Here is a 23,257-nt window from a genome sequence, read left to right as displayed (position 1 = left end):
ACAGCTTGAGCTTCTTCAGTCGAACTGCATAGGGCATCTGCTTGAGGCCAGTGATCCTCCTGGTGAGAAAGTTCTGTGGTCTTTCCAGTTGTTGCAGGTGTCCTGTAAGGTACATCCCAAATGGGGCATTGTACTCTATGAGGGTCTGATGAGTGATGCGTAGAGGGGCCCAATGACCTCTTTCGATCTGAATGCAAACCATTTTGTGATTAGGTGGGCCACATAGAAGGATTTTCTAACCACTTTGGCAATGTGATTATCAAAGGAGAGGTTACTATCTACTTGGGTCCCCAGATCCCTTATTACGTCTTCCGTATTTAGGGGGCTACCACCTATGTGGTAGTTTGTGGGTACTTTTTTTCCAAAGGGGATGACTATGCACTTTTTGGCATTTATCTTGAGGCCATGGTTTTGACACCAGGTATCTGTCTCAGTGAGACCCTTTTGGAGGATGTCTGTGTCAGCCGGAGAGTCAATTACAGCCCCTAGTTTGCAGTCATCTATGAACTTGGTCAGCCACAGTCCTCCTGTGCTTGCCTGTACCTCTGAGAAGTACATGCCGAACAGGAGGGGTCCTAGGAATGAGCCCTGGGGAACGCCACTTATAACTGGTTTAGAGTCAGACCTAGCTCCTGCAACTCTTGCCATGTGGGTTCTGTCCGTGAGCAGTTGGCAACCCATCTCGTGACGTAGGGCTTTATGTTCAGGCTGGTGAGCTTGTCTATAATATCTGAGTAGGGAATAGTGTCGAAGGCCTTTGCGAGGTCTACGTAGGCTGTGTGGACCACCTTTCCCTCGTCTATAGCCTTGGTAACTGTCTCAAAGAAGTCCACCAGGTTTAGGAGGCATGATCTGCCCTTAAAGCCAAACTGGGTAGGGTTCAGTGTTTGGAGGTTTCCAATGCCTCTGTTAATGAGATCCATGATGATGCGCTCCATAGCTTTGCAGACCAAGCTAGTCAGGCTTATAGGGCGATAGTTCCCAGGGTCCTTTGTGGCTCTACCTTTATGGAGCAGAATAACCGTTGCTGTGAACCACTCTGTGGGCACACAGCCTGTGGACAGGTTGAGTTTAAATAGTATGTTTAGGTGAGGGGTTAGCTCATCTTTGAGCTCATGTAGGATGCAGCCTTGGACACCATCTGGTCCCATTGATGCTGTGTTTTTGGCTTTATAGAGGGTTGTTTTAACCTGAGTGTCTGTGATTTCAGGGGCACTACATTCTTCTGGTATAGTTATGGGCCCCTTTGGGGGTGAGAGTGGGGTGAAGTTTGCACTGAATCTGTCTGCCAGGATGTTGGCTATATCAGTCGGTTCAGTGTATTTTGTGCCATTCTGCACTAATTCCGAGCAGATCTGAGAATTGCCACTTAGATTCTCGACATAGCTAAAGAATGCCTTGTGGTTATCTTTGGAGTCCATGGCAATTTTTCTTTTGAAGCTAGCCTTGGATGATTTTATGAGGGAATGTAGTTTCTTGCTGATACTGATCAGGGAGGTCTTCCCTTCTTGGGATTTTACTCTCTTCTGTACTAGTTTCCTCCTTCTATTGTACAGCTTGTTTATGGCAGGGGTCCACCAGACTGGTTTCCTTTTCTTGGAGGAGTGAGTCTTGGTTTTGTTTGGGCTAGCATGATTCATGCATTCTTGTAGGTGCCCATAGAGTGCATTAGTAAAGGATTTTGCAGCTTGGACAGCGTTATCCTTTAGCATGGGGGCTTTGAAACTTCCCACCTCAGTCTTAAGTAACGTGAAGTTTGCTTTTGAAAAGTTTTTCTTGGTGGTTTCTTTGACAGGGGGTGGTGGCGGAATGTGGATATCTAGAGTGATTAGTTTATGGTCAAATCTAACCAGCAAGGGGTTGACCGGTCGCCCATGTTGGTGATGACCAGGTCCAATATGTTGTCACCTCTGGTGGGGGTGTTGACCAGTTGATCCAGGGCGTTTGAGTTTATAAATTCTAGCAAATGTTGGGCAAGGGAATTCATACTTGAGTAGTTCTCCCAATTAATGTTTGGGCAATTGAAATCACCCAATATCAGGGTGTTTGGTAGGACCTTTATGTTTCCCAGTGTTTCCAGGAATGCGGGGTGGGGGTCCTGGGACATGGTGGGTGATCTGTAGCAAGCTATAATTTAAATAGCAGTTTTTCCCGTTGTTAGTTGCACGTGGATGATCTCTGAAGCATCGTGCTGTGCCACTAACCTGGAGGTGTGGGTATCCTTGATGAATATAGATACTCCCCCGCCGTTTGTATTTCAGTCTGGGTTTTGTGGCCGAAATGTATGGTATGAGTTGTATCCTGTTAGTGCTGGTGTGCTTAAACCAGGTTTCTGTTACTGCACATATATCGATTTTCTCCATACTGAGGAGTGCCTCGAGTGCGTGCATTTTGAGGTTTAGACTTCTGGCATTGAGCACCATTACCCTCAGTTTTTTGTTACTTGTGCTATTTATGGCGATGGGTGTGTCTTTTGAGCCTGCCTAAAAAAGGCACTATGGGGGTGGCAAGAGCCTTGGCCAGTATTCGAAAGCCTAAGGGTGACAAGTGCAGGCCGTCTCTAGCAAAGCAACATGGCTTGTTGAGCATGTCATCCCAGGCTGACAGACACTGGATCCCCTTTGACTGACACCAGAAACTTAGCCAATTGTTGAAATTGATAATTTTTTCTCTATACTGTGGTATCATTCTTGGTGAGGGCAGGATGCTACTCAGGGTCAGGGTCATACCGGCCTGGGCTACGTGATCAGAGAGCTCCTCCATGTCTCTTTTCATGTAGTCCAGGGAGCTATGGCTCAGGTCATTCACACCAACATGGACAATGACAGAGTCGTATTTGTACTTGTTCTGGAGTGACCTGAGTGCTTGTGTTATGTGGTGGATACGGACAGGCAACTAACAGTAACCTTCTCCTTGTTCAGCCTAGTGAGAGGGACGTCAGTGTGCCTGACTTTAGAGTCACCTATAACTAGTGTGTTGGGTATGTTATTTTGCCTTAAGGGCTATGATTGTGTGGCACACTGGTTTTGTGAAGTATGTGTTTCATGGTTTGTGTTGGGGGTGGAGGTTGCTTGGATGTCTGCTTTGGAGGTCTCTGTTGCTTTTGCAGATTTTTATTTAGAGCCTCTGAGTATGTTTTTGTGTATTTATGTGTGTTTTCTGCCAGTGCTGGTTTCACAGGTCTATGTGAGACTGGTGGTGTGATGCAAGTAATTCCCTTCTCCCCTTGACTGCCTGGTCCAGTCTTGGGTTGAGAGAGCTTAGCCTCCAGTTTGGCTGTATAATTGCATTTCTCGCATGTATTAATGTTTGGTGGAAAGAGGAGAGGGTTGTCTGTGTACATGAGGCAATTATAACATTGCCTCAAAATGCCCAGATTCACCAGTTGGACTGGAGAGTACACCTGAAACTGCCCTTTGGACAGGCCTAGATAGGTACAGTGAACTGTTTTACTGATTGGCTGGTAAGGTCGAATAGAGAGACTTGTCCTTCTCTATAGTATAGGGGGGTCTAGTGCTAAGGTTTATTAGTGCTTGCTATGAGTTTTGGGCAAGTGCCGGGATGAGAAGTGAATGATTTGATTGCTTAAGCTGAAAGTTTGTCTAGTTCCAAGGGAAAAATTGAAGAGTAGACTTTGTAGAGCCGGGAATAGTTATACTCTAGCTAACTGGCGCTGCCCGGCATGCAAAACCACGCATCCCAGAGACTACCCTGTCTATGGAACAGGATTCCCATCCTTGTGAATCAGAGTTTCTCCTAACCCAATTAAAGTGCAACTTGGACAATTGGATAGGAAACCGGAAATTCATCCCTGGTTTGGCACCTAGGTCTCTAATGGACACAGGTAACCTGGAAATGGTTCAACTCCCAGGCCCATGCTTACATTTATCAAGGGTATCAGAACTTGTCAGAGATTTGGGATGCATGGCTAGGATTAAAAAGGCCCTTGTGGTTGTTAGCCTAGTAAAAACCTATGAACCTACATATAAACTTGCCTAGCCTCTGAATCTCCCACTAACCCCCAACCATTAACAAGCATATATACTGCAGATCAAAACATTATACATACACATGATCACTGCTAAAAACATACATCCAAGCATATACTTGTCTGACATGCAAAAAAAACTTTAATAAATGGGTCTGGATGGAGGGGATTCTCAAGAACAGGAGAATGGCAGAAGGTTATGCATGAATTATCGAAAGCCGGCAACTGAATAGGGAAGCTAGAGCAGATTAATACTGACTGCTCCCTTTTCCCCAGCCACAATCAAAATCATAGTACTTTTGCCTGTAAGTAGCATCCTGGGATCCATTCCAGCTACATGGAAGTTCAAGGGAACCAGTCAAAATTCATCTACCCCCATTCCCCATAGCTGTAATCTTCAAGCATTACTAACAAAGTGGACCAACACTAATTTAAAAAATCTGTACCCTCTTCTTAGGGCGCCCCATTAAACATACATCACTGAAGCATCCCTGATCCATCTCTAACACAAAGTTGTAAACAAAATTAGCTCACATTCTTCCAGGTGTTACACAGTGCTTCCATTTATGAAAAAGGAACTTCCCAACAAACTTTCAGCAAATATTTAATCACCTTCATCAAAACTGAAAATGGCAATTAAGATCAAACAGTACCTGCACCTTCCCTGCTTTTTGTAAGAAAGCACCCATATCACTCTTGCTATGGAAACCGAAATTTCCTGCTGTGGAACCTTAAATCAGACATCAGCTCATTCCCACTAATGACAATAAATGTGTCAGAACTCCTGTTCTGCACACTTTTTAGTGCCTGGCCTCCTGTCTGTTGCTGCCACCCTTAGGCTTTTGGATTGAATAAATGTAGAATAATCCACTGTACCGTCCTCATTTCTGGATCACCTTCAGTGCTTCTGCAGCATATAAGAAAGACCTGGTACCGGGAGGAAAGTACACATATTGGAAAGATAAGCTGCGATCTTAGTTTCTTTGTCCTGCACATAACCTCAATTAATGTGAGTCTCTGCAGTGTAGCCCAACTCAATAAATGTATGGGGAATGTTACACAGTAGTTTCTTTCTTGGCTTCCACCACTGAAATAAAACTATATTTCACAGCATACGTAAAGAATCACACTATTAACTACCTGGGCTTTTACAAGCTTAGAAATGATCAAGCTACAAAAACACTTGTGGATTCTACATGTTTAATTCTGTTTCTAGCACCTCCAACTCTTTAATGCCAAAGTTCTAATAAAATCATCGGAGTCCCACCCTCCACACATTCTGGGATCCCCAACAGCCAAAGGTTTAACCTTTAAGCCTCATCTTCTTAGTCTGTTACCTTTGATTCAAACTGTTCAAATCTAACCAGGCTGTCAACTATGAAAGTTATACCTTCTCTACGCAGTTTGAAACGAGGTATCAGAATGGTCTGTAAAATACTTTTTAAAGCCCTGGTACAAACTGCTAGCACATAATCATCCAAATTTATCATTCATCTTGTACAGTTTATCCAAGACTTGAGCCAGAGAAAAGTGAAAAGAGCTGTTGTGCATTAACTCAGTCTCTCACTCCATTTTACCTTTCTGCTGTGCTACTGCTACCTTAGATGTCATTCCTGAACTTCTACACTTGTGATCTACAGTATGGCTCATTTCTGAATTTACATTCTTCTTCTAGTCTTAAATGACTATGGCATTCAGGAACATTCACACACGGACCAATAGCATTTAAAAAGAAAGCAGTATACTTTTTATTTATTTTTTTTCACAGATTTTACACCAAGTTGAAGAGACAGCTAAACACTGCTGTTAAAAGCAATCTATCATTATTAGATGTCCTCAGGTAAGCAATTTTAGCATCATTATTAACTGGTAGATTGTTTGGATAAGGATGCCAGCTTGAGATAAGGCCAACACAATCTCATCACCTAAAGCCATATTTTACACCATCAAGTAGTTAGCCCTGCCATAGCGTGTCTATAATCTGTGTTCTCCTATTCTGAAGATACTGCACACCACTGTAGATACCCAAAGCAGATGGTCTATACAACTGTTCCCCCTACAGGGCGCCATGAAGAGTTTGGGCTGCTTCCCAAGGCTCCATTCTTGGGCGAGTTTGAGATGGAAACATCTCGGCATGTTTTTCAGAGGTGGAAGGAACCCCACAGAGAGACAGGGAGAACATGCCAACTCCAAACAAGCATTAGCCAGAGGTCAGGATCAAACCTTGTGCATGGGAGGCGAAGACCTGTACCATTATGCAACTTGTCTCACTTAAGCTGTTCAAATCTAACTTGGTTTTCCACTATGAGATTTATAGCTTCTCTATGCAATTTTAAACAAGGTATTAGAATGATACCATTCAAGATCAAAGTGGACATTCATAACTGTGGGCAATACAGAGATGTCAAACTGCTGTCACATTGCATTGAAGTTTTGAAGAGGGTGACTGATAAATATGCAGAGTAGTAGAAAGCAAGATGGAAGATCAGCAGTTTGCATTGAAATCAGGATGCAGAATAACTGACCTGATATTTGCAGTAAGACAGATAGTTCAGAAGACGATAGAGATGAGGAGAGAGTCCAACTGGGTACTTCCAGACTTGGAGAAAGCATATGAGAACATCCCAACAAAGCTGATTTGGGAAGTCCTATGGTGGTTCATAGTCCCAGAAACATTGTTAATATTAGTGTAAGCTATGTACAAGGACACAATGATCCAGGTATGAACAGTGTTCAGTCTCACAGAGGGGTTCCCTGTGGAAGGAGTTGCGTGCATCAAGGTTCAGCTCTAAGCCCACTGCTGTTCATACTGGAGATGGACTACATTAGCAAAGAGATCAAAGGGGAGAGACCAACAAAATTGCTGTATACTAATGAAGTGTCAAAAACTTCGGCAAAGGATAGGGGAATGGAATGTAAAACTGAAAGCAGACAAGCCAGTTGTAATAGCAGCAAATGGAGGAAACCAGAAGAATCTGACAACTGAGATAGAATAGTGGAACAGTAAACAGCTTCAAGTATCTGGGAGAGGTGGCTGAGGAGAAGGGGAGTCTGAATAAGGAGGTCAAAGCTAGAATAAGAGGGGCTGCACCCAACCAGCACAGTGTGTCAGATGCAATATACAACAGAAGAATGCCAAAGATGATGAAACTTAAGGTATATATAACAGTGGTGAGACCATACTACTGTATGGTACAGAAACCTGGGCAGTAAAGGGAGAGCAGTTGAGGTTGCTAGAGGTGAAGGAGACGAAGTGCCTCGCACAGATGGTAGGACACACACTGGGGGACATACGAAGAAATGAAGACATAAGAGCAGAAGCCAAACTTAGCTCAGATTGCAGAAAAAGTCAGAGAGAACAGATTACAGTGGTTCAGACACAAGTAGAAAAGCAGAAGACAATCTGGTAAAAAAAAGATTGGGGACAAACAGGAAAAAGGCAAGGGGAAACAAGGATATTCAGCAAAGAGGTGGTTGGATTGTGTGAACGAAGACCCCCAACAATCAGGCATGAGTTTTGAAAAAGGTAGGACAGTGACACCGAACAGACACAGATGGTGACAGTTCACAAAACACCACGACCCCACATAGAACATGGGAAAACGGGGGAGGAAGAAGACCAACTTGAGATACTGTCATGACATCAATAAAAGCTACTGGCTTCAAATAGGTACTACAAGTGTTAATGAATTTACATAATGAAGTGCTAAGTACAAGTGATTCCATGTAACAAACAAAATACTACAAATGGAAAAAATAAAAGAGCTAGCATAAAAGGGGCTTTTATCCAGGCTGCCTTTTGGTGTTTACATTGTTCTTCATATACAGAAACCCAGTTCTTGAGGCACTTATAAATCAAGACATTTAGACGGGCTGATGGAGTTAAGGATTCTTATGTGCTTTGTAAATATGTTATCAACAGTGTGGTAATTTTTGTGCTTTGTAAAAATTTATTAGTAGAGTACTTAAGAGTACTTCGGTCTATTTGATGACTAAGTGGGGCAGGAAGGTGTGGAGGACAGTGTATAGTGTTTCAACAGGAAACCCTGTTACTTCTTCGCCAAGCTATGGTTGAGACTCAAGACACTATACAATCCCCAATGGTCAGAGTGCTACAGAGCTGTGGTGTAGTAAACAAGGGTTTGATTACAAGTGCATGAATTCAACACTTCTAGAAATGTCTGCTACAGATTTTCCAAATGTCTACTTCAGACTAGAAGCTAGCATACATAACATGTCTTAAATTACACACTTTAATATCTATGGTCAGCAGCCATTTAATTAAAGTCTCAACTTATGTTACTACAAATATTACACAAAATTTAAGATAAAACAAATGTCAAGATGAAAAAAAGAAATCAAATGTATAATGCACAAATTTAATTTGTATAATTTATTGAAAATGTATTTCCATATCATCAGAATATGCCAACTGAATAAAAAAAATGACAGCTTTTGACAACAGATTAACATGCTCAAAGATGCACAGTAATCAAATACAGACTAAAGGAATTAAATATAGGACTACAAGATGAAGGTTACTGGCAAAACATGAAGACTTCTCAAAAGCTATGTATACTGTTGTGACAAGAAATACACAACTGGATAATAAAAATCAGAAAAGAAAAAATAAGCATAATTTTCCCAAAGTCTAATTTGTTACAAGTGGGAAAACCAAACAAAAGCAAAACCTGTCATGTTATTTAAAACAGAAATGGAGAACACTGTTTACTAGCTAAATAAGTTAGCCCTTCTTTTTCTGATGACTATCTTGTACAGGATTGGGGGAGGGGGGAATGCATGAGCCTATCCCAGCAACCAATAGGCACAAAGCATTAAAGATCAATCTAGACAGAACACTGATCTATCACAGAATGCACATGCTACATATGGAAACTGACTGGCAATTTGGAAGACTGTTAATCAACTGCACTGTCTTTGAGAGGTGAAAGGAAACCAAAGCATTTGGAGAAAACTTAAAAGAGGTCACAGGGAATATATACAGATTCCATACAGAAATCTACCTGGAGAACCTCCTGCCGTGTGACAGCAACTCTATTTGCTGCAACACTGTGTGACTTCTAAAGAAATTAATATCTACTGGGTTTATCTCATTTTGTCAGTGTACAGAAACATGTCCTATAGCATACATCATTTAAAAAAAAAATACCTACATTCCAATAAGCAACAGGAGTTTGTTCATAGTGTCTGGACTCTAAGAGGGGTTCCTAGTGGCAGTGGGTGTACATCAGGGCTTAGCTCGCTGCCCACTCCTGTTCATAATACTGATGGACTATATCAGCAAACAGGCTGTAGGGCAAAGATCACTGAAGTGGCTGTAGACAGGTGACGTGGCCCTACAAGCAGACTCTGAACAGGAACTTCAATGGCAAGGGGCTGGAATGGAAAACTGAAAGCACATGGGATAAAACTGATAAGTGGCCATGATAGTGAATGGATTACTCCAGAAGTTGCAAATTGAGATGCAAGATAAAATAGTGGAAGAAGTTTAAAAGCTTCAAGTATTTGGAAGGTGTGTTTGAGGAAAATGCAAGTTTGAATGAGGAAGTCAGAGCAAGACTCAGAGATGCTGTAGCCAACCTTCACAATGTATCAGAGTACTGTGTGAAGAAGCTAAAAGACTAGATTTATATAACAGTGGTGCAAATAGTGCTTCTGTATGGTACAAAAATCTAGGCAGTGAAGGCAGGGTAGCTGAGGAAACTTTGAAGTGATGGAGATGAAGATGTCTGAGATAGATGAAGAAATGACGGCATCAGAGAAGTAACCAAAAAAGCTAGAATTACAGAAAAGGAGAAAAGATTGCAGTGATTCAGTAACATGTTAAAGAAAGCAGAAGATAATTTGGTAAAACACATTTGGGAGAGACAGGAAGAAATGGATGGTTTGTTTAGAGAAGACCTGTGGCAGGTGGTCATGACTGTCAAAGGAGGTTAAAATGTCTGAATCATGAGAAGTGGCTGCAGTTGCAACAACACCCCAACCCCTTGTAAAAACGGAAAAAAAAAATGTTAAGATTAATGATGATTAAATGCTAAAAACAGACAATCTACAATGAAGACCATCTACTTTAGCATTAACGGCATCAAATTGCACAACATCATACCTGCCAGAACCAAATAATTTGCTTGCTATTTCTTGTGTAGTGTCGGTAAACTGTATTCCTTTGCCAGTCAGACAAATCAACTTCTTGCATTCCACAAAGCATCACCTAAAATGCAAACAAAAAAATGTTATCAAGTTATTTTGCTGGTCTTTTTCTGGTCATTTCAGGATATTGCAAGTAAGGCAATGTGTACATTAATGTGGAACTGAACAGCTGATAATACAGAACACAGCCTAATGCAAGCAAACTACAATCACTTAATACCAAAACAACTTCAAAACTTATGACCACAAACTAATGCCACTGCAGTAGTTGAATCAAATTTATTCCACAATAACAAAAAATGCAGTTAAAAACCTCAAATTCCCAGTAAAAACTTCAAGTTAAGCTCTTTCTTCCCATTAAATATGGGACTTCATCAGAACAAAGCTAAATTACCTACCCAGCCATATATATATATATATATATATATATATATCTATATATATATATATATATAATCCTACTCCACCCATTAATACATTCCATTGACTACCAATCAGTTATTTACAGTGAAAGAAGCATAAACTATACGTATGAAAAAGACATCTTAAAACAATTTCTAAACATAACTTACATATTAAGATACATATATAAAATACTAACAATAGATCATGATTGTTTTTTAAAAATAAGTTGGTTAACTATCTTATCTTAACCCAAAATATTCCTCAGTTTTAAGACACTAGAAATGCTTACATTTTCATTTATACCTGAGTGTTGAGTTGTATCCAACTGCAATTGCCATTTCAATTCGCAAATATCCAGGTGTACATCCAACATTTTCCCTTGTGCATCTCTGGCCAATTGTACAACAAGAAATTTAAAACTATGATTAGGGAACCCTTTCTTATGTCTACCAAGTGCATTAGTCAATTTACATTTTCTCATATCCATAAAATGCTCATACATCCTATCCCTTAGGCATCTAGTAGTTTTCCCTATATAAAATGTGGTACATCCCTGACATTTGGCCATATAGACCACATTTGTATTATTACAATTAAAATGACCTCTAATATGTATTTTTCTACCATTTAAAAAATAAAAAAAATTCTGTCTCCAAAATATAGGGGCAAGAAGGGTACATACCACACTTACAGCTACCTAACTTTCTACTGACATGTCCACTCTCATGGGAGCCCTCCAAAATATTTTTGAGGGAGCTGTCCTTCCTATACACTATTTTGGGTGTTTTCCCAACTTTTTGACCCACCAATTGGTCAAACTGTAGAATTTCCCAGTTGTTTCTAATAGCCTCAACCATGTGGTCAGAATCCAAATTATAAGTTGTAATAAAACTTACCCCTTCTCTCATTGGTTTATCCCTTTTATATACTGCCATTAGTCCATTTTCTTTTCCTCTCAATAATGGTTGATACACACCCTCCTGTCGCTTTTTCACAATCTCATCTTTAACATTGTTCAATGGCAACATGTAAAAGGGATAAGTATTTTGGAGGGCTTCCATGAGAGTGGACATGTCAACGCCATTACATCAGTTTTTCTTGCTCCAAATGTCAGGAGCCCCCAAAATGTGGAACACCTCCAGTAAAAAGTAAATACCCCTGCCATAGAATATGGCCATAAAGAGGATAGGTAGAAAAGATAGAGAAAATCAGGGGGCTGGAGGGAGGGAAACCAGGACTGTAACAGTGAATACACTCACACATCTACATTTATGGTAAGTGTACACAACTGTACTATGTTTTTCATGTTTCACTGTTGGAGTCATCACACTTGGGTTAATTCCCAAAGCTGAGGAAGGGTGGAGGCAGTCAAGAAGTGTTAGGGCTGGCTAGCAGGCCTTGTAATCGCTGTAGCGAATCCAGCTCTGGATTTAGAAACAATAGGTAAGTGGTAAAGCTTGGTGAAGGTGTGTACAGAACTCCAGGTTGCAGCTTCCAGGATGTCCCTGGTAGGGACTCCTCTGAGAAATGCTACAGAGGTCGAGGTAGCCCTAGTGGAATGAGTTCTGATCCCCTGTGGGGTAGGTTTTCCATGGTGCTTGTAGCAGAAATGGATGCAGTGTGCTATCCATTTGGAAATGGTTTGCTTTGAAATGGCCTTGCCCTCTGCCCCTGTAGCAAAGCTGACTAGCAGCTGGTCAGATTTTCTGAAAGGTTTAGTCCTGTCAAGGTAGAACCTGAGCTGTCTGTGCACTTCCAAGGAGTGCAGGATCCTTTCCTCTTTACTCTGAGGATTAGGGAAAAAGGTTGGCAAATGGATGGATTGGTTTAAAGCCACACTGGATTCCACCTTCAGCATAAATGATGGGTTAGTCATAGGTAGGTAGCTAGGCTATCGGCCCTAGGGCCCATACAAGCCTAGCCAAACAATGTACCCTGGCTTTCGCCACCCAAGAAAATTATTTTCCTGTGCCTCTGTTGAGCAGAGCCACAGAAGTGATCCCCGGGGTGAATTTCCCATTTCCCATCCAATCATCAACATTTTTCTTGAAGAGTGCTAATGAGGAGCTCTGTTTGACATAGATATGGTGACAAGGTTTAGGTCCCTAGAGCGTGTAGCTCAGAGGGATTGGGGTTTCTTTAAGTGGAGCATGTCCAAAAGTTCTGGGTATGACATAGCTTTGTATGTTAGGCAGAGATCGCCCCTGAGTAGGCGATATGCGATGGAGTAAAGCTGTAGCTTTTTGAGAGGGTCTGCATAGGGCATCTGTTTGAGGCCAGTAATCCTCTTTGTGAGGTATTTCTGTGGTCTTTCCAGTTGTTGTAGATGTCTTGTGAGGTACATACCAAAAGGGGCGTTGTACTCTATAATGGGTCTAATGAGTGAGGAGTAGAGGGAAACAATGACTTCTTTTTTTCTGGATGAGAATCCTTTTGTGATGAGATGAGCCACGTAGAAGGATTTCCTGACAACTGTAGCAATGTGATTATCAAAGGAGAGACTACTGTCCACCTGTGTTCCAAGGTATCATCACATTTTCGGCATTAAGTAGACTACTAGCTATGTGGTAGTTCATGGGTACAGAGTTTTTACCAAAGGGGACGACAATACACTTTTTGGCATTGAGCTTCAGGTCATGGCTTTGACACCAGGTATCTGTCTCAGTGAGGCCTTTTTGTAGTTTGTCCACATCGTTAGGAGTTTCGATTATGGCTCCTAGTTTGCAGTCATCTGTAAACTTTGTTAGCCAAAGACCTTCTGTGTTGGCCTGCACTTCAGAGAAGTAGATACCAAACAGGAGAGGACCCAGGACTGAACCCTGTGGTACTCCACTTGTCACTGGTCTGATGTCGGATTTGGAATCTGCTACTTTCACAGTGTGGGTTCTGTCCGTGAGCCAGTTGGCAACCCATCTTGTGACATAGGGATTTATACCTAGTTTAGTGAGCTTATCTATAATTCCAGAGTGGGGGATGGTGTTGAAAGCCTTGGCGAGATCTAGATAAGCTGTGTGAACCATTTTACCCTCATCTATGGCTTTGGTGACTGCTTCAAAGACGTCAATCAGGTTTAGGAGACATGATCTACCTTTTACAAATCCAAACTGCGTAGGGTCCAGAGTTTGGAGATTACCAATGTCTTTGTTTATGAGTTCCACAATGATACGTTCCAAGGCCTTGCAGACCAGGCTCGTCAGGCTAATGGGGAGGTAGTTCCCGGGGTCGTCGTGGCTCCCCCTTTGTGGAGTGGGATAACTGTCGCGGTGCGCCATTCAGTGGGTACAAAGCCTGAGGTGAGGCTATGATTGAACATGGTACTTAGGTAAGGTGCCAGTTCATTCTGTAGTTCGTGGAGAACGCAGCCTGGGATATTGTCAGGTCCCATGGATGCTGTGTTCTTGGCTTTGGAGAGAGTGTTTTTTACCTGTGCAGCTGTGATTATAGGAATTTTGCATTCTTCCAGTATCGAGATGGGCCCTCTAGGGGGTGAGAGGGGGGTAAAGCTAGCACTGAACCTATCTGCTAGGATGTTGGCAATATCAGTTGGTTCTGTAGATTTAGTGCCATTGTGCTGTAACTCAGAGCAGATCTGAGTGTTTCCATTTAGATTCTTGACATAGCTATAGAATGCTTTGTGGTTGTCTTTAGAGTCAGTGGCAATTTTGTTTTCGTAACTAGCTTTGTAGGATTTTATGAGGGATCTCAGCTTCTTACTGAGGGAAACCATGTCAGCATGGAAAATAATGAAGGGTTCCATGGCTATTATTGCCTGCAACTCAGACACTTATCTTGCTGAAGTGATGGCTAGTAGTAAGGCTGTTTTCCAAGAGAGGAATTTTAACTCTGCTAAAGCAGCAGGTTCAAAAGGGGGAAGCGTGAGCTTCTCCAGTACAAAGTTAAGGTCCCAGGCCGGGGTGGGAGCTCTCCTAGGGGGCCTTAAATTGTTAGCTCCTCTCAGGAACTGTTTGATGAGAGGGTGAGAAAAGAGAGGTGGTTCAGTATTATAATGAGCTGAGATGGCAGAGGCACAAATCTTAATGGATGAGAAGGATAGGCCTCTGTGAAGCAGCTCTGCTAGGTAATCAAGGATTTGAGGTAAGGTGGGCACGGCTGTGTCCTTTCCTTGAGACTGACTCCAAAAACAATATCTTTTCCACTTTTCAGCATAGGATTTCCTAGTACTAGGCCTTCTGGCTTCAAGGATGATGTCCAGCACTTGTATGCTGAGGGGTGCTTGTGGTGAATTTAGGGGATAAGCCAGGCTGCAAGGTTTAGGGTTTGCAGCTGTGGATGCAAAATCTGTCCCTCCTGCTGAGACAGCAGGGAAGGGGTCTGATGCAGGTGCCAGGGTGGCACTGCTGTCAGGCTGCATAGGAGTGGGTACCAGTGCTGGCGTGGCCAGTCTGGGGCAATAAGAACTGTCCTCGGCCTGCCCTGTTTGATCTTGAATAGTTCTTTTGAGAGGAGGGGCAGAGGAGGAAAGGCATAGGTTGAGAGGTTTTCCCATGTAAAGGATAGAGAATCCACCTTCCAGGCTCTGCTGTGAGGATTCTGGGTGCAAAACTTGTTCAACTGGTAGTTTTGCGGGAGGCAAAGAGGTCCACCTCCGGTGTCCCCCACCTGTGGGTTAGGAGTTTGAATGAGCTGGGTTCCAGTTTCCACTCGTGTGGGTCCAGCAGATTTCAGCTTAAGTCGTCTGCCAGTGAGTTTTGTTTGCCTGGCAGGAATTGAGCTTGCAGGTGCACTTGGTTGCTCAAGGCTGTGTTCCACAGGGCCATGGCTAACCTGCAGAGTGGGTAGGAATGAATTCCCCCCTGCTTGTTTATGTATCACATAACTGTGGTGTTGTCTGCCTTTATCAGGAGCTGTCCTGGAAGGAAAATGTATTTGAAGGCTGTCAGAGCATTCTGTACAGCTAACATTTCTTTCTGACTGATATGCAGGGGAATTTGGCCTGGGCTCCATTTGCCTTGAATGCATTTGCCTGCCATGTGAGCCCCCCCATGCATAGTCGGATGCATCTGTTGTCAGGGTTTGGGCAGCAAGGGGTTGAGTGAAAGGAAGTCCCTTGTTGTGTTTGCATGCCTCTGCCCACCAAAGGAACTCTGCCCTTAGACAAGGTATAATGGGAATCACTGTTTCCAGGTCCCGAGAATGTTGACATCAGAGACTTTTTAAGTACCACTGAAGTTTCCTCATATGCAGTCTTGCATATGGAATTAGCAGAATGCATGAGGCCACGAACCCTAGGGCTTGCAGTATTTTCCTTTAAGATAGCTGGGTTTTTGTGGTCATTAGTTTGAAGTAGTTTGTCAAACAGATCTGTTTTTCTTGAGTGAGGAATGCCATCTGGGAAGTTGTGTTCAAGCTTGCTCCCAGGAATAGTTTTTTGACTGGGCAACAGTTGTGATTTCTTTTCATTGATAGTGAACCCCAGTGAAGTTAGGAGTCTTTTTACAAATGCCAGATGCTGAAATAGCAATTCTTGACTGTCCACCTGAATCAGGCAATTGTCCAAATATGGGTAAATTTGAATATTTCTCTGTCTGCAGAGTGCAATGGCTGCAGCCAGGCACTTTGTAAATACCCTGGGTGCAGTACATAAGATAAAGGCAAGTGCAGAGAACTGAAATGTAGATATTTCCTGCAATACTCCCTTATGGGGATGTGCAGATAAGCTTCTTTTAAGTCTAGGGTGACTAACCAGGCATCCTTGGCTAGCATAGAAAGACGCTGTTGCAGTGTAAGCATTCTGAATTTTGGGACCACCAGAAAGGTGTTGAAGACTGACAGATCCAGGATAGAGTGCCAAGAGCTCTCTTTTTTGGGCACCAGGAACAGTCTAGAGTAGAAACCTTGTCCCCTTTGTTCGATTGGAACAGGTTGAATAGCCGTGAAATTGAGAAGGGAAAGTAATTGGTTTTGAGCCTCTGCCCACTGGTTTGGAGGAATGTCTGGCAACCCACTTGGGGTTGGCAGTGAGTGGAAACAGAATCTGTATCCCTGGGATACAATGTTTAGAACCCATCTGTCCTGAGTGTAGAATATGAATGGTCAAAGCATGTGTTCAAAGGAGATTGAGTATGTGAGAACCTGTATGTATTGATTTGAACTCTGTACTATGAACTATTAAGTAAACTATGAATAGTGGAAAAGTACTGAAAAACAAGAGCCTGTCTGATAGCAGGAAATGTGCCTTATATGGAAGTGTATCCAATTTTCCTTCTCTGCCCAGAGATGTAGTAATGTGAATGGATTCAAGCCTACGGGTACACCACTGATTGGTTAATTGTCTTTTGTACTATTTTAATTGGTTTAGTTTATATTTTTGTACTGCCAGCAATATCACCAGCATATAAGCTTATGTATTCCTTTGTTCGGGAAGTCTCCCTGGGACTTTCCAGTAGGCTCCCACACGTGTGTAATAAATACCACTGAAAGAGAGGAAGAAGTGTCTTGTCTTCATTTAAGGTAAAATGCACACACAACATGAGTAATGGATATCCAGTTTTTTGAATGAAGGGCGAGCTTTCCTCCTAGGGGTGCAAGTACTTGGGCATGGTTAGGAAGGATGACTGAAGTCATTGCAAACTTTTTCCATAAGTGGGTGGCTTACCACTCCCTGTTTTTGAGGTGGGAGCACTCCATTGTTTAGACCTCTGCATACCCCGAGACTGTAGTCTTGGTGGTCTGTTTCCCCTGGGTTTGGACTGAAAAGGCCTGGGAGGGACTGGAAAGGACCAGTTTTTAGAAGGCCAGTGCTTACTGAATCTAGTTGGCTACACCTGTAAGAAATTTTTGACAGTTGCATAGATTTTGCGTTTTCCTCCATCTTTTTAAGAACCTCTTCTGCTTTTGTGCCAAACAATCCTGATGTAACGCAGCATCTAGTAATTTTGCTTTGACATGGTCTGGCAACGTTTGTTCCTTCAGCCAAGCATGCCTTCTCAGTACAGACCTAGTGACAGCAGCCCTGCAAGATGCTTCTAAGGCATCAAACCCACACTGCAAAGTATGTTTACTAACTTAGTTTGTAGAATGCATTAACTCTTGTAAATCTTTATTTTCTGCACAATCTGAAAGTAACACCATTTTTTGTTTGATTAGTTCCATACTATGTTGCTGGTACTTCAACACGTGAAACTGGCAATTCAAAGCCCTAATAGCAAGAGTTGCAGCGGTATATACCTTCTTACCCCATCTATCTAAAGCTCTGGAATCCCTGACTGAAGGGGTAGGGTTTCTGGCTGTAGTAGCCTTAATGCCTTTAGGTCCCTGGGAAATGGTCTCTGGATCCGCAGTAGGATTCTTAAATTTGAGAGAGTCAGGTACTCTGTAGTACCTGTCAGGTTTCCTAGTGGCTGGTGGCAAAGTGTCAGGAGTAAGACTGGATTCCATGAAGACATCTACAATATCCAGGACAGGGGGTATAGCTAGAGGCTTGTGCAGAGGCAAATCTAAAAATTCTGAGTTTCTTTTTGGACTGAGGATAGTCCTGGCATTCCCAGCGGAAATGCTCTCTTAAGGTACGCAACGTTTCACCAAAAGAAAAATCCTCTGGAGGGGAGGCAGAGGGAATGGAATCCTCTGCATCTGAGTCCTCATAGGTAGATAAGGATATGTCCTAGTAATCAGAAGGGTCAAAGTCATCAGACTCCTGGTCTGTAGAATCAGAAGGAAATTCAATTGCTTGTCTTTTAGCAGGGGAAGGCTGGCTTCCCCCAATTATAGTAATAATGTCTTCCGCCATTCTAAGCATTTGTTTTTGAGGCAAGGGAGCCCAAGCATGCGCTTCGATCATTGGTTTTCTAGGTGTAGTCCGAACTCTGGGCCTAAGAAACTCAGTAGTTTTAGCTAAAAATGAAGTTGTTGGTTTAATACGAACATCGGTAGGTCAGGAAAACACCCTCAGAAGCTGGTGCCTGCACAGTGGCTCCGGACCCATCCAGGGTAGAGACATTTGCAGGTTCCATAGTCGAAGAAGCATCTTGTGGCATACTGGACTTCAAATGGGTCTCAGCAGAGGCCTGCGAATCTGTAGAAGTGGGTATCAGGGGCTGCAAAAGCTCCTCACTGAGTACCAGTGGACTGGCGACTAGCTTAATGGAAGCATCGTCGGCACTTTTGGACCTATGAAGTCTGTCTCTGTCTTTGTCCTTACATTTTTTGGAAGATCGGTAGTCGGATGGCTTATTGAAGCCATTTCGGAATACTGAGAATGACAGCGAAAGAATTTAGCGACAAAGATAGCCTGAAAACAAATGGTTTGGGTGTTAAACAAGGCACAAAAACGACAGCGAGGAACTTCGTGGTCTGGGCCTAAACAGATGACGCAGTAAGAATGAAAATCTCTGTGAGGTATTTGCTTTCCACTGGCAAGACAATTGTTAACTTTTTCTGACATTGGTTAGAGCAAGAAAAAAGGATCCCCAATGGGGTACTTAGCTTTAGAAGACTTCAGGTCTGAAACTTGAAAAATGAAAAATTCAGGTAGCGGGTGACAGGCACTTGCGAACTGCTTCTGCTTCGGGCTCCTCCATGACAAGAAAGACTGATGTAATGGCGTTGGCTGCATGTTTTATACCCCTGAAGACCTGACGTCATGGAAGAGGCGACAGCATCCAACGCAGAAATCCCAAGACTCCAAGACTCTGGTATTCGGGCCAACTGAGGGCTACCTGCAGGCAGATAACCAAAGTGTGATGACTGCAACAATGAAACATGAACATCTGCCTCATTCAAGAACCTTCACAGGAGGAGGTGGGCAGGGATCTGTGTTTCACCATAGACATCCTTCAAAGACTTGTGTTCTCCTGCAACATCCCTAAGTCAACCAAAATGATATTCCTTTGGGCACTTCTGGACTTCTGCAGCTAGAAGGATTCTCTCTTCCAAGATAAGAAAGATGAACATAAGACTCCAGTGGTGCCTGAGCCATTTGGAGCAAATGCCCTCAGTCTCTGGAAGAGATGGCTCTCATCATACCCTGCATATCCCAAGAAATGCAATAGTGCCCCAAGTAGGTCAGACAGATCAAATGGGTATCATTCATCAAGAAACTCCACAATCAAGCCCTGACACACGTTTCTGACTTAGCCTGAGGTATAAAGTTCAAAGCTTGTGGAATGCAGCTCAGACAAAAACACCTCATAAATGTGATTGATGGACACTGTGCAGGCACTCAAAGCCTTCAAACCAGTCTGGAAAAAAGGTGCCTAGCAAGTGACAATGGACAATACTAGTGATGTGGTAGATCAACAAGCAAGAACAAACAGTCATAACCCCTTATGCAGGCTGGCTGTGCCTGTCTGAGAGATAGCACTGTAGTCCCAGATGACCCTAAAAGGAAGTCTACAATCCATCTCATCTTAATCCAGTAGCAGACCAACTAAGCAGGTCAAAGGCAGATCCATATGAGAGCTTGTTACCATCAGCTGGTACAAACGCTGGGTGTCCAGGAGAAAGACAACTCAAGATATTCTGTACACAGCACCTTACAAAGATACATGGGCAGTGGATGCCTTATCATTCAAGCTGACAAATCTGCTTGTGCATTTCAGGTAATCCAGAAAGTAGGGGGAAGAGAAGACAAAGATGTGCCTGATAGCACCCTTTTGGCCCAGGCAGCATTTGTTCTCTCCTCACAGAAACGACTAAGGGGAAGCATTATTTGCTGCCCCTGCAAGTGGACTTCCTATCCCAGAAAAAGGGAGGCCTCACACACCCTTTACCTTGAGATAATGCAGTTCGCAGCTTGGGTGACTTGAGCTCTTCAAGCACCACTTTACTGAGGACATGTTTAATATACTTAACACTACGAAGCTTATCAATAGGAAATCCTACTCATCCAAATGGAAAAGGTTTACCCTCTGATGCCATAAAAAAAGCGACTTCCTTCATAACAGTGTCACTAATCATCTGGCCACTTTAGCCTGTCCTTTTCTTGGACTCGCCACTAGCATTGCTTGTTACAAGGTAAACACTGTGTGATATTAGATTTTTTTGTCAAGATGAAAGCGCATACTGTTAAAATAGCAAGCACAGAAACAGCCTTATACCGTCTAGGTTCAAGATTATATATTTCAGTTAAGCCACAGTAAGCATTAACCAAATGACTTTAAAATACTCTGTCAAGACTTAATCTTTTACAACATAAATGCTTTAGAATCTCTTACTGTGAAGCTATTGTTGGGCTGATGTCCTTGCTCAAATGCCCATCCGGAAAATCGCATTGTCTCCTGCTTCTGCCGAGGAAGTTTCCTCAGAAAATTTCTCTCACCATCAGTCTCCTCACTTATTTATAGAGCAGTGTAGAATAGTCTAGAAGTGTTGGCATATGTTGTCAATGGAACAAACTCCACATTCTGGAACTCTCGCAGCAGCACTATACTGCCCATGAAGAAAAGTGTAGAGCAGTGTACAACAGTCTGGAAAGGTAAGCCTATGGACACCAAAAATCTATACCACTGTGCCCAACCCGCATTATATTAACAGTTGACACTATATATTATATTATATTGCTTCCTATCAAAATGTTGAATGGCAGTTACACGAAACTGGGATGGTTGAATGCATGGTTCCCAGCTTTCGTAATGCCAAGCTGAAGATGTTCGAATCCACCTTGGCGAATGCTAGTGTTCAGTCACTCTTATGAGGTTGACATTCTGATTGGAGAGCACACTACAGTGGGGATTGGGAAATTTACCCTTTTCCTCACTGTACTGCGATCTTAAGTTGTATCTATGATGACATGCAGGGGGTGTTGGGGGTGCAGGGGGGTTTGACGCCCCTGCAAAACGTAAGTAGAATCATCACCAGAAGTCAAGGTAACTTGGGTAATGTCGATATCAAATTGCGAATTATCGGCATCACTGGAGTTGTCATTTTGAACAAATAGCGTTTCTATATTCGACATTTATTTTTGCGTAACTGAATAAATGACGAACCGCAATTCAACATTTTGACAGTAAACTATATATATATATATATATATATATATATATATATATATATATATATATTACAATGTTTATACTAACACTTTACATAAATAAGTTTACTTACATAAAACAGTTTACTCTAACAAATCTCAAATTGCAATCAATGTTGCGATGATCCATCTGGACCATCCTGAAAACAGACTATTCAGTCAATCACTCCAATCAGTACTCCAGGTTTTCCTGGATTATTCTGATACCTCTGCTATTCTTTCTAGATGTTGCTTGATGGATTCTGACTTATGTTACATGTCCTACCTTCTTGCAGAAAAAAACAGGAAACAGGTTACTTCCTTACTTTCCGTGTCTGGACAATCTCTTCCTAGCTGAAGAGGGGCCGATGCTGTTCTTCATCCTTTTTGGGCACCATTCCACCTTCTTCCTCACCCCACTACACATACGTTGCTTTGTTTTTCCTCATCTTCAATACAAAAATGTTTTGCACTGTACACTGCTTACCATCCAATTTGTTTCCCTTCATCAATCTAGTCACCATTTCTCCAGTGTTTTGAAGCCTTCCTCATGAATACACTTCATGTCGCCTGATCCTCCCTTAACCTGTTCTAGAAAACTGTAAATCAGTTGCTTTTGGACGGCTTTGTCTTCCATCTCCTGATCTAATTTATCATGTACTATCTGATGATCTGCTTGCTCCATCAATCTTTCTGATATAGCTATATTAAAATTATCCAATAACTTGGCTAATGGTTGTCCCTATGTACACATCATTACAACTGATCTCATTCTCTGAATAGGTGTAGACACATGTAACTGTTTTGTTTATATATATTTAGCGAAACACTTAGGGATGAAAAATTGGAAACATTTTTCCAAAGGCTCTGACCAATCTGTACTACCCGTGTGTGTAACCCATTCTCCATATGCCACAGAGTTGTAGAAAATTCTCTTTTTATCATTCTACAGTAGAATTACCTGTAGTAACCTAGACTGCTGATATAAATCAGTTGATGTACTTCCTAAATTAATGTCTTCTGATTTAATGAGTGGTGTACGTCTAAGTTGCACCTGCAATTCCTGTATTTGTTGCAGTAACTTTGCATTTGCTCTACTGCAATTCTCTTTATCCATAACTGCCTGTACTCTAAACCTTTTCCCCATCCTAATGTCATCCACTACCATTTTTAACTGTGCTTTTGTGGCAGGGATTTCATCCTCCCCTTCCCATACGCCTTCCTGCAAAGATTGTAATGCAGCTTGTGAAGTAGTTAGAAGAAAATGTGTAGCCTCAGCGCACTACCTAAGCTCTGCATCAAATGTCTGCAAATTTTCCTTAAAGCTTTGTGTCAGCTTATTTAACTTTACTACTGTGTCACCTGTTTTCTCTTCAGCTTAAGCTGCTTCTGACCATTCTAAACAATACTGTTCAAAGAAGTTAGAATTGGAGCTTGAAAATCCCTATCTTGTGTTTTATATTCCTAAATATCTCTCAGTGGTTTAAGTTACTGGCATAACTAAAACTGCAGCACTTGACTCTGCTCCTGGCAACAGCATGTTACCCTGACAGACAATCTTAAGTATATCAAAACATTTCTGATAGTATAACGTAGTGGTACTATTACACTACACACGTAGGTAGTAATTTTGATATTTGTACATACTGATCAAAACCTAACACAATCTTAGCAAGCCATACAAAATCACCTTTACTACGTTTAAAAATCTGCATTTTACTTTA

At 42.2% G+C, this 23,257-nt stretch overlaps 1 protein-coding gene across 1 annotated transcript in view; it reads right to left on the bottom strand.

Moving 5' to 3' along the window:
- Positions 1-23,257, bottom strand: part of WWP1 (WW domain containing E3 ubiquitin protein ligase 1) — a 2,386,594-nt gene that overhangs the window by 332,887 nt on the left and 2,030,450 nt on the right. Inside the window, exon 23 of the mRNA XM_044065992.1 lies at positions 10,116-10,220. Within this exon, the coding sequence (XP_043921927.1) occupies positions 10,116-10,220 (105 nt within the window). The remainder of the gene's footprint in view (positions 1-10,115; positions 10,221-23,257) is intronic.

This window comes from Protopterus annectens, chromosome 3.part0 (assembly GCF_019279795.1).
Source record: "Protopterus annectens isolate FY-2018-M chromosome 3.part0, PAN1.0, whole genome shotgun sequence".
Classification (NCBI taxonomy): Eukaryota; Metazoa; Chordata; order Ceratodontiformes; family Protopteridae; genus Protopterus; species Protopterus annectens.
Note: the sequence above shows the minus strand (reverse complement) of the source record. Positions and strands in the feature narration are given on the sequence as shown.